General features: G+C 36.8%; 1 protein-coding gene across 1 annotated transcript in view; it reads right to left on the reverse strand.

Moving 5' to 3' along the window:
* Tll1 (tolloid like 1) overlaps positions 1-12,742 on the reverse strand; it is a 183,561-nt gene that overhangs the window by 27,395 nt on the left and 143,424 nt on the right. The window contains exons 13-15 of the mRNA XM_059244372.1: positions 6,246-6,441; positions 4,568-4,693; positions 2,033-2,193 (exon numbers count right to left, since the gene is read on the reverse strand). Coding sequence (XP_059100355.1) covers positions 2,033-2,193; positions 4,568-4,693; positions 6,246-6,441 — 483 coding nt within the window. The remainder of the gene's footprint in view (positions 1-2,032; positions 2,194-4,567; positions 4,694-6,245; positions 6,442-12,742) is intronic.

Below are 12,742 nucleotides of genomic sequence, written 5' to 3' on the forward strand. Positions count from 1 at the left end.
CTTCCTAAAACACAAATCTGCATTGTACAAAACCACCTCTGTTCCTTCCTCCTGCACACAAGCTCCTTTGCTTCTCACACCATAAGTCAATTCCAAATGACTCCCCTGTCACAACTGATAACTGCAGCAATAATCATGATAGTAGAGCTGATTTAACACTCAGCCAATATCAACTCAAAGGCTGGGAGAGAAATCTCATTTCTGAAAAGTGTGGATCATATAAAAGCTTTTCTAAATGTATTATAAAATTAATGTTTTCATTTCAATATTACCCTGATTTGAGATAATTGTTAAAGAACATTATGGTGTCTGGGGATTAAATATGTTAAGAGGTTTAATTGATGCCTATCCTGTCATTATTCTTGGATATGACATTAGAAAATAATCATGGTGGTAGTGCACGCCTTTAATCCCAGCACTCGAGAGGCAGAGGCAGGTGGATCATTGTGAGTTCCAGGTCAGCCTGGTCTACAGAGCAAGATCCAGGAAAGGCACAAAGCTACACAGAGAAACCCTGTCTCAAAAAAACCAAATAATAATAATAATAATAATAATAATAATAATCTAAATAAATCTACTGATGTGTGTGTGTGTATGATCTTGTGTGTATCTCTAGGTGTGTATGCACATGTATAGGTCAGATGTCAACTCAGTTACCATTTCTCATGAGCTGTCCACTTCCTTTTCATGACCCAGTGTTTCATGACACCTGAGGTCCTCCTGTCTTAGAGTCCCCAGTGTTGGGACTACAGCGTGTGCCACTGTGTCCTGCTTTCTGGGCAGGTGCTGGCTATGGAACCTAGATTCTCATATTTGCATGACAGGGACTTCCCTAAATCAGCTCTCTCCTCATCCCAGCTGATCAACTTTTGTGACTCTACAGTTCCCCCAAATACCTACATTTACCTCCTGAAAGCCATCCTCCATGTTTAATTCAAAAACCCTGAAGGATTTTTTTAATGCATAAAGATACCTTTATCATTACAAGTTGCATTACTGAGGAAAAGGATATTTAAAAGAAAAAGAGAGGAATAGGGACAAAAAGAATCAAGAGTCAAAAATAAGTACACCAGAGAAGTTGTGTATAAAACCTGCAGAAAAACCCCAATAACAATGGCCTGGGGCACTTATACATTACATTTCTGATCCCAGGTTTTGCAAGTTTCAGTAGGCATACAGAAAAGGAAAGATAATTTTCATTAGTTAAATTTTCATTATACTCAGTGGAATTAAGTCATGTTGAATTAAATACAAATGTGGAAATAAAAATCAGAAGAAATGAATAAAAAAAGGTTTTAATAGAAAAATGAGATATCACAAGAAACAGGTACTTCTAACCATATCTCAAAAAATAATCCAGTGAAACCAAAAATCCAGCTGACATTTTCTAGCTGTTATCACTAAGCATTGATTTACAACTGAATTTGGTGTGTTTTTGGATTGCCCACAGACATTCCAAAGAAGTGATTTCTAGAGTTTCAATGCGGTCATGTGTTAAAAAACTGAGCCTTCAGTTTAGTAAGCTATATTTCGAAAAGAAATAATAATGCCACCTAAGTTTATATTTCCTTAGATTAAAATTAATATTTTGGTATGTGAACCATGAGCACAGTTCAAAATGAAAAAACTACATACATATGAAAATATATCAATTTCCAAAAGTAGAATATATTGCATTCTCATAAGTGGACACTTTGCTCTGATTTAATAATTGTTTGTTTTTCACTTATTATTTTTCTAGAAATATCTATGTTATACAGAAGCATATCCTAAATACTCTATAGTTATTTAGTTAATTGTGAGAATATTGGATATTAAGTTAACTGAAAATCCCTCAGGTAACTTTAATCTCCCATACAAATATAAATCTCACCCTACAGCAGAATCATAAGAACTTGCTGGAAAAAGCAGTGGAGTAAAGAGGAGGACATTTACATGAATGTATCACGTTCTCTTCCTCCTTTTGAGTTGGTCAGATTGACTTGGGCACTCTCAAAACATGGTAAAGATGGTGTAGACCTTGCTTACTTACTTCATTGCCTTCCAATTCGAAAAACTCAAACTTCACAGAGATTCTGTACTGACTCGGCGCGATCACTTGCCACACACAGTTTTTGTTGGGAGGGTACTCTTTGGGCCATCCGGGAGTGGTGATGGTGCCATTGAGCTTCGTAAGAAGTCCTCCGCAAGCAGCTAGAAGGGAAAAGGAAACAGTACTCCTCAATGAAGGTGCCTCTTCTCAGCACCTCCCCTTCAACACCCACCATATCAGCTAAATGTGAATCAGCTTCTAGCTGTCAACTCGAGAAGCTGCACTCTCAGGTTTTAGGTTTTAGCAAAAGAACTTTATCATCAAATCCCATTCATAAGCTGTTAACCAGAGGTTTGGGAATGAAGAAAATTATGGCTGAAGTACATTTTAAATCACTTCAAAGTTTGAGTGAATAATATGAAATCAGGTACAAGGTTTCTTCTCTTCTAAGTGAATGTAAAATATTTTACAGTATCTTGATGACTGAAAAGTTAAAATAAAATTATGTTTATGAAATTAATAAATTTGTAAGGAAAATATATAGAGATAGATGATAGATAACTGATTGGTTGATGATGGCTAAGTAGACAGAAATAGATGATTGAGATACACACACATGCATACATACATACATAGAAACACAGATGGTTATAAATAGATGTTGATGACAGATGATAGATAGATACTTAGATATGTAGATAGCTAGAGATGATAGATATATAGAGGGAGAGAGATGATGATGATAGATTTATAAAGAGATGGATAGATAGATGATAGAGAGATAACATAAAACATTCTGATAAAATAAGGCCAAACCCACGTTTTAAAATTCCCCAACTTTTTCCCAAGGCAAGTAAGACCATTTAGCCCACACTAGCAAAAAAGCTGAAAAAACAGAAAGAACATACTATTCCAAAGCATTTCAACAAGCACACACTGCACATAGCTCACAACTGATTCCTGGGATGTTCAACAGTGGTCTGAGATGACTGTTTTGTTTACATGCTTGGATAAACATAGGTATTGTGTATTTGCTACTGATTAGTAAATATTCAAAGTGACTGGTTCACTCATTTTTATTGGGTTTTTGATAAATGGCTATGAAGGAAAAGATTTATTTCTAGGAGTCATGTGTAAGGAATAGTGATATCAATCTTGGGCATGCAGCTGAGTGGTACAGGACCTGCCTATGACATGCCAGGCTTTGGCTTGAAGCTGCAGACAGCAATAAGAATCCTTAATAAGAGTCACTTCCCTTCAGGATTGGTACCAATGTGCTCTTTTAAAATACTTCACCTTCTTTTTAACTATGCCTCTTTCTGTATCTAGTGCAGAGAGGAGGCTGGTAGTTAAATATGTAGGATGGAGACTTAAAAGCCAAGTATAAATTCAAACTGTTAAAGAAATAAGGAGGCAGTGTCATTTAAAAAAAAAATAAGCCAGCAGGGGGCACAGCATCAAACATAAAGCAAATACTTATACCACTTATATATAATCACAGCAGATAGCAAAAGGCTCACTTTCAGAAGACTTACATTTTGGTAGTGAAACTCTGAATTATATGACTATAAATTGTAAATTCTGTGAAGATGAAACAATGGGGGGTCTTGAAAGATAAACTGATGGGAGGGAAGATCAGCCAATGCACTCTGCCTTTCCACAGAGGGATGAGGCCTGTATGAAATGGAAGAAGGAGGCTTGGGAAATGGCTCAGAGCTTAAGGGAACTTGTTGCTCTTGCAGAGGACCTAGATTGAGTTTCCAGCACCCAGATGGTGGCTCATAATCATCTGTAACTCCAACTCCAGAAGATCTAACATCCTCATCCATCTTCTGATGGTACCAGGTATGTAAGTGGTGCACATATATACATGGAGGCAAAATAGGTACATACATGCAATAAAATAAATGTTTTTAAAATGTAATGAAGAAGAATTAAAATGAAGCAGCTTTAAATAATTAAGAAAGGGACTATAGCCCCTGGTAACAAAATATTGTACGTAAATCCTCATGTGAGATTTCAATGAAGAAATGTCGGTAACTGTGACTAAGATGCCATTGTATAATAAATTTTAACTCAATAGATAAAAACAATAGATATAGGAATGTGTAGCTGATACATTCATGTACAAAGAATGGAAGAGAGTGAGGTGTGTACAGACACGAAGAGGGCTGGAGAGACACCTGAAGGGAGGATGAGGGACTGGGTGGAAGGAAGCATACAGAGCTGGATGGAGGTGAAAGGAGAAACACATACAGGTCCCATAACCAGAGGAGGAGAGGATAGATGCTAGTAACAAGAGAAGAGGTGAGAGTTTATGTCAAGGTAGAGAGAGAGAGAGAGAGAGAGAGAGAGAGAGAGAGAGAGAGAGAGAGAGAAAGAGAGTGGGGGTGGGGGAGACAGAGGCAGACACAGAGAGACAGAGGAGAAAGACAGAGGCAGACAGACAGAGAAGGAAAGAGACCGACAGAGAGACAGAGGCAGACAGATGGACAGACAGGAAGAGAGGGAGAGAGACAGAGAGCGAGGTCCCACCTTCACAGCTTCTTCTGTCTGGCCCCAGTTCATAGCCAGGCTCACAGGCACACTGGTAGCTGCCCAGCGTGTTAAGGCACCTCTGCTCACAGCCCCCTCGGTCAGGTTTGGCACATTCATCTTCTTCTATAAGGTGAAGAGAAATACAGAACAATTAGAGTGTTTAGTCTCTGTTAATGAGAATGTAAAACCTTTTAAAATGTGGTGTTTAATGGCTCTGAACAAAACAGACAACTCATTCCTCAACAAAGGGGTTCTAATGAGTAAGCCGTTGCTGTGCGACCTGTAGGAATGCATGGTGTGGCAACCTAAACCATAGAAGAAGAGAGGGACTAGAAATCTACCTGCTTCAGGGAGAACTGGAGGTCACCTTGTCTCGCACACAGTATGTGTTATTTCTGAACTTAAGGGAAAATGGGGATTACTAAATCCCAGAGACATTTTTGGAATTAAGTTGAAAAAGCACAGCATCCCTTACTGATTTCACAGTATAATTTGTTAAATATATCTCTTAGAAGCTGGAGACACACACAGCTGAGTGGCAGAATATATGGTTTGCATATGAGAAACCCTGGGCTTAATTACCAGCACACATACATACATGCACACTACACACACACATACATACCACATGCACACTACACACACACAAACCACATGCACACTACACATACACATACCACATGCACACTACACACACACATACCACATGCACACAAACATACACCACACAAAATCCTTAAACAAATACCATCAAGAAGTAGATTGAAGTAATTATAAATTTAAAACATAATGAAATTTAGTAGATGACTAGATCTTTTAACGCTTTGGTGTTTTTTATAGAGATATTTAGACTAAGAACATGTATTTACAGAAATATATGCACTGTTTATTGTATAAAATATGTGTATAATATGCATCAATTACATATAATGAATAAATATTAGTACATAATAAACTCTAGTCCAATTTTTCTCAGACTCATATAATGTACATTATTTTTAAATGTACAAAGACTAAAACAAGGTACACCATAATTTTATCCTTCATAAATAAACCAATGTGGGTTACACAAATACAAGCACCTCGCGGAGACATGTACCCGCAAAATATTAAGCACTTTGACAACTAAATGCATGATCAAAGAAATAATATGTTTCTACCATTGTGACAATTGGACAAAGCCAGAAAAATTCAGCATGTCAATGTATATTTTAATGAATTTATATAGCTAAAGTGACAACTCCCTCTGCCTTTCAATTTACACAGTCAATTTCTGAGCAACTCTTGCTGAAAATGAACTATGCTATTTAGATAATGGAAACACTTAGGTAACTATTGGTGAATTTTGGCATATGTAAATTAGCCAATTTATTTTATAAAAGCCCATGCAGAGAAAAACCTGTTCATTCTTCCTACTAGATATTTTCATTCAAATATAATACACTTCGAATAAGTGCATATAAATTTCTTACATGTAAATTTGATGGCACCCTTTGCACTAAAATATCTTTCATTTTTCCTATTAATGAGCACTGCCTACAGAACATAAGAACACACTTAACCTCCAATGAACTCCAATTCAGTCTGTCGAGACTCGAAGTTTAATTTACCCCTGAACTCTATCACCACCAACGACAACAAAAACCCCTCAAATTTGTAAGCTGTTGCAAGTTACCTTTAAAAAAGTTAGCGGCAAACCCTGCCTTGTTCACGGTCCCATCAGAAACAAACTTCATCCACAGGGTGTTGGAAGTGGATCTTATGTCTTCAGGCTTGTCATAACCACAGAACCGTCCTATCAAAGGGCTGTTCTCACTGGTTCCGTCGCGAACTTCTAGGTGGTCATAGGTACAGCTGTCATGTCTTTCAATCTACAATGGGGAGATCGTAAAAAAATAATCCGCTCATTAAGAGACGTTAGTGAGACAAGTGCAGTGGGAGGGTTGCTGTGTATCCTTAGTGGCACAGCACTGACTGGGTAATGTGAAAAATGACACAAAGGGAGACCCGTGAACACAATGACAGCAGCAGCTCTGCACACAGAGGAACTCAACCACTGATTAAAATCTGTGGAGTAGGGCATCAACATAAGCCTGAGTTACCAGAGGGAAATGCATTGATTAGTTGATGGATTGGGGATTGATAGAGCCGTACTGTGTAGCCCAGGTTATCTTGGAATTTTTTACATATTCCACTCTGGCTTCAAATTCAACATACTCACTACTTCATATTAAAAGTCGCACAGATGAAAATTTAGCAAGGTTAAAAAATCAAAGAATTTTAATGTTAGGTTGGCCACTGTTTTCAAAATCATGGTACTAACCAGGATGAAACCAACAGAGGCATTATTGAAAATTCAAAAATAATTGTTTCTGTGCTTAAGAAATGATCATTGATTTTTTTACACTGTTGACAACATTTACTGTGTTCTTTTAACTGGATACAATAAACTGCTTAAATTTTTTTAATTTGTAGAAAATTCACTGCTTATTTAATTACCATTGGAGTTTAAATACCTATGTGCACAAATGTATATTTCCTAAGGAAATGCATAAAATCAATAATTTTATGATATTTTCATCAGTACCCACTACAGATTTGACATTATTTATATACTAGATAATAGGTATCTGGTACTGACAAATTATCTAGAAATGTATCATCATAAATGTTTGTAATCGAGCCTCTTAGCAAATGGAGTTTTCCTCATGTATATAAATCTACAATATTCAGAAATGCTTCATCCCTTCCCAACACCAATCTCAGAGACATTATCAGTGAGTGGAATGCTGGTGTTTACATACTTTCCCAGGTTAAATCTGAGTGTAAAGCCCGTACAATGAATCTCCTCCGCCGATGCTAATTACAGCTGTACTTCATGGACTTGGGGTAACAACATCAATCACAGGTGGAAATTCAAGTTCTTCCATCGACATCATGTGCTCAAGATTTTCCAGCTATATTAGATTACTTTACTGACTGATATTTTGGGGGAGGGTATAAACATGACTAAAGTTAAAGACTGAATTAAGAAGATGGAGAGATGGCTCAGTGGTTAAAAGCACTTGATGCTCTTGCAAAGAACCCTGATTTAGCTACCAGCACCCACACAGCAGCTGGTAACTGTCTGTAACTCCAATTCCAGGGCACCCACCTCCCTCTTCTAACTTCCATAGGTTCCTACAACTTTGTGTGTGGTCCACGTATACTCCCAGGCTTACCACATACATCTAAGTTTAAAAGAATAAATATCTAAATCAAGTTCATGGATGTTAAACTAATAACCATAAGTTTCCATGAAAGAGAGGAGAAAGCCAATGATATACAAAAGCAAGAGAGAAAGAAAGAGAGAGAGAGAGAAGAAAAATGGCAGCTTTTTCTAGAGTTAAAGCCTAGACGATTCAAGAGCTGGGCACTACTAGATGCAATGTCATACACAATTGCCATAAAATGAATACGTTTTGATAATAGAATTGTTCATTGATTACAGACTTTGAGGTAACCAGAGCATAAGCTCTCCATGAATCTGGCAAGTTCATTACAAGGTAAACAGATCTAATATCCATAGAGACCACATTGAAAGTAAAAGTAAATGTTGAACATGTTTTCAAGAGCTGGTATTTGACTGGCCCTTGAAGAAGAACACACAAAGAAGGGATAACAAGTTCAGAGTCTCAGCGGGGCTCCGTGCTTCGTGTTCTGACTTAGAAAACTCCTACTTTCAACAGCTGCTGAGAGGAGAACCCAGAGAAAGGTGAGTGTTGTCTACTTAACGAGAACTAAAATAAAGTAAATTGTACCATAAGTATCAGGACTCACCACTCTTTCCACAGTTTCAAGGTGATTGCTTATAGTGGGACTTAGAGGAAGGCCAGACCCTGACTCAAACCTATCCAGCCACACAACACACAATACCTTGCTGCACTATATACATGCTCACACACACACACACACACACACACACACACACACGTGTGTGTGTGTGTGTGTGTTTACATTTGCATGTCCATGTTCAGGGCTAAATGATTAAATGATTGACAATAGCCAAAACGTGTAAATAATATCCACCAATTGATATATGAACAGACAAAGAAAATCAGACATGTAAATAGAATGAAACATTATTTGCTGTTGAAAGGAAAATCAATTTTGATATGCACTACATTATGGGTGAAATTTGAAGATCCTAGGGTAAGTGAAATAATCTAAAGGTAATTCTGAATTATTCTACTTACATGGGATACGAGATTACTCAGTTCATAGACAATGGGGAAATGGGTGTTATAAGGGGAATGAGGTAAAAGGAAATAGTAGTTGTCATTTACTGGCTGCACAATTTTACACTGCAAGATCAAACGGGGTATAGAAATTGGCTTCAAGGCCGGGCGGTGGTGGCCCACGCCTTTAATCCCAGCACTCAGGAGGCAGAGGCAGGCAGATCTTTGTGAGTTCGAGGCCAACCTGGGCCACAGAGTGAGTTCCAAGAAAGGCACAAAGCTAAACAGAGAAACCCTGTCTCGAAAAACCAAGAAAGAAAGAAAGAAAGAAATTGGCTTCAAAACGCTATGAAGAATTCTCTTTTTTATTCTTTATTTTTGAGATTAAAATTTAGGTACAGGATTTGTTCCTTCCCTTTCACCCTCCAAATCCTTTCATATACCCTTCCCAGCTCTCCTTCAAATTCATGGCCCCCTTTGCTCTGATTGTTATTGTGTGCATATATGTATGTACATATGTACTCACAAATATAACATGTTTAATCTGTATAATTTTGTCTATATGTTTCCAGGGCTGAATAGTACACCTTAAATGATTATGGGGGTGAATGTTGTATTATATATACTCTATTATAGTAAAACAATCTCATAAATGTCATAAGTAAATCAAGGTCTAAAGTATTAGTTCAATGTAATACAAGTAACACAATCACATGTTAGTATTTCAATCACAAATGATATAGTATTATAGATAATAATACACTTGGCAAAACATTAAAAGCATTTTTGCTTCCAAAAAATGGTAAAGTAAACTACAATTAATAATTAGCCAATTTATATTCTCAGTGGAACACCCCAAAACAGTAAGTAAATGACTAGCAGAAAAACAACCTAATTAACATCGTCCTATCCTGGATTACTAGTACATTCGCAGAGCATACTTATTTATTGTATGTAACTTACTTTTAGTAAGTTAAACATGAAAAGTGCTTAAAGAGACAAAATGTTTGCTTTCTGCCAGGCACAAGAGCAAGGCAAAAACTCACATGAGTGACTAAGAATGCTGAAACATATCGCAAGGATGGTTAAGGCTGTTACACATCTCTGGCTTACATAAGGGCAGTATCAGCCCACGGGGTGCGCAGCCATGCTGACAAGTACCTCAAACTTAATCCCACTTGAATTAATGCATGTGGGGATTTCAATCTAAACAAAACTAAGCTCGGAGTTTATTTTACTTCTTTCTGTTTTGTTGGCATTTCTTTGAAGCTGTTCCTGTAAACATTTCCAGTCTCCCATTTTCTTCTCTGCTATAGAACTGCATGCCAAAAGTCCTCAAATAAAATAGTACTAGAAGATCTTTTCCTGATAGTGCTGCTGATGAAAGGCGTTTCAGTGGTACAAATGAATCCCATATCGCATACAAACTTACTTTATTATGTTGGTGTTAAGAGGCAATATATTCAGTAGCAGAAGAGAAAACTCCCAGTGTTGGTCTGTTCAGGATACAATTAAAAACAAAAAAAGGCCATAGACCACAGACTGAATGGCTTTTAGGGAATATAACTGTGTTTCTCTCGTGTCTGGAAGCTGACAAGCTCATAGTTAAGGTACTGACAGATGCCTCAGTGATGATGTGTTTCTTAGAGGATGTGTACTCTCTGTGTCCTCTTTCTATACCTCTTCCACATGAGCCCTGAGCCCATTCATAAGACTCCCCACCTAATCACTCCTAATTAACCCAAATCTTAATATCAGCACGGAGGGGGTCTCAAGCTATGAATTTTGAGAGCACAAGCTTACAGATAGTCTCACTCTCAAAGTGATATGACTAGTGCGCCTCTCTAATATCTCTTCCGGTAGAAAGCTACATGAAGTTCATTAATAAAGAAACATGTCCAGTTTTTTCCATATTTAAATAATAAAGCAAGTAGCAAAATGAACAGAAAAGGTATGACACACACTGACTCCAAAGTACAAATGATGGCCTATGAGTGAGTGCTTCACAGCAGATGTCAATCAAATATAGGATAATTTTATCTCAGCAGCCCTTTACCTGAAGGAAAAATGTTACCTAGATAGTGAAAATACAAAACCAGAAGCACTTTTGAAAGGAGATAAAAACTAAGCTAAATGAATTTGGAACTGTTTCATTAGATACAACAACAACAAAAAAAATGAGAACCAATTAGCTTGTTTTCTATAATTACACATTTTCAATATAAAAGACAGAATATTTGTTGGAAAGTAGAGGAGATGGTGAACAGCCCTGTCTAGTTCCTGATTTCAGTGGGATTGCCTTAAGTGTGTCTCTGTTTACCATGATATTGGCTGTGGGTTTGTCACATGCTGCCTTTATGATATCAAGGTACATTCCGTCTGGTCCAATTCTCTCTAGGATTTTTATCACGAAGAATATTGGATATTATGAAAGGTGGTTTCTATATCTAATGAAATAATTGTGTGTTTTTTGTCCTTAAATCCATTTATGTGATTTATTATATCTAGTAACTTAGGTATATTGAACCATCCTTGCATCTCTGGGATAGGGCCAATTTGACCTGATCATAATGAATGGCTTTTGTTTAATAGTGTGCATGAATTTTACTGAGGATCTTTGAATCTTTATTCATCAGAGATATTGGCCTCTAGTTTTCTATTTTCATTGAGTTTTTACATGATTTTGATAGTAGGGTTATACCTTCATAGAAGGAGTTTAAAAGTGTTCCTTCTATCTCTATTTTTTTAAATAATTTAGGAAGTATTTGTTATAGTTCTTTGCAAATCAGGTGGAATTCTGCTGTGAATCCATCTGGACCTAAGCTTTTCTTAGTCAGGGCTGGTTTTTTTGTTTGTTTGTTTTGTTTTTTGTTTTAATTTCAATCTCCTTGTTAGTTATGGGCTTCCTTAAGTTGTTGACTTCTCCTTAGTTTAAGCATTGTGGTTTGGATGAATCTAGAAATTCATTTGTCTATTTTAGGTTTTCTATCTTAATGGGATGGAGGGGTTTTTTTTCTAATGTATTCTCTTATAACGTTATGAGTTTTTTTGGTGCATGTTAAATGCTTCTCTACTCATCTCTGAGTCTGTAAGTGCTGGAAGCCCCAGGTAGAGCAAAAGGACAAGAGAAGTAAACTAAAGGGATACAAATGGGCAAAGAAGTCAAATTATACCAATTTATAGATGGCATGATATTACACATAAAGAACCCAAATATTATGTCAGAAGATTACTAGAAATGATCAAAACTTTCAGCTAAGTAGCAGGATACAGCATCAACTTATAAAGCTCATTAGCCTTCAAACTATATGAATAAAAAACACACTAAGAAGGAGATCATAAACACATTCCCATTCATATTAGCCTCAAAATAATAAAACATCCAGAAATTAACTCAACCAAAAAAGTGAAAGAATTCTACAATGAAAAAAATGTAAATCTCTGAAGAAAGAGATTGAAAAAGGCATTGGAAAGTGAAAAGACATCCTATGTTCATGGATTGGTAGAATTAATACCATGAAGATGACCATTCTAGAAAAAACAATTTACAGATTCAGTGTAACCACAATCAACATTTCCATGGTATTCTTGGCAAAAATGGGGGGGGGGGCGGTGCTAAAACTCATTTGGAACTACAAAAGACCCAAGACAACCAAACTAATCCATAGCAAAACATATGACGGCAAAGGATTGGTACACCAGGTTTCAGGCTTTATTACAGAACTATAGTAATAAAAAGAACATGGTATGGCATAAAAGGAGAGACATAGATCAATGGGGAAAAAATACCCAAGCACAAGTTTACATAACTGCAGCCTTCTGATATTTGACAAGGATGCCAAGAACACACAGTGGAAAAAAGTTGACAAGGTCAAGAAACGGTTGTGGGGAAACTGAATGTCCATGGGTAGAAGAATAAAAGTAGACTTCTGTCTATATCTGGTAAAGGAATAAT

Source organism: Peromyscus eremicus, chromosome 17 (genome assembly GCF_949786415.1).
Source record: "Peromyscus eremicus chromosome 17, PerEre_H2_v1, whole genome shotgun sequence".
In the NCBI taxonomy this organism is placed as follows: Eukaryota; Metazoa; Chordata; class Mammalia; order Rodentia; family Cricetidae; genus Peromyscus; species Peromyscus eremicus.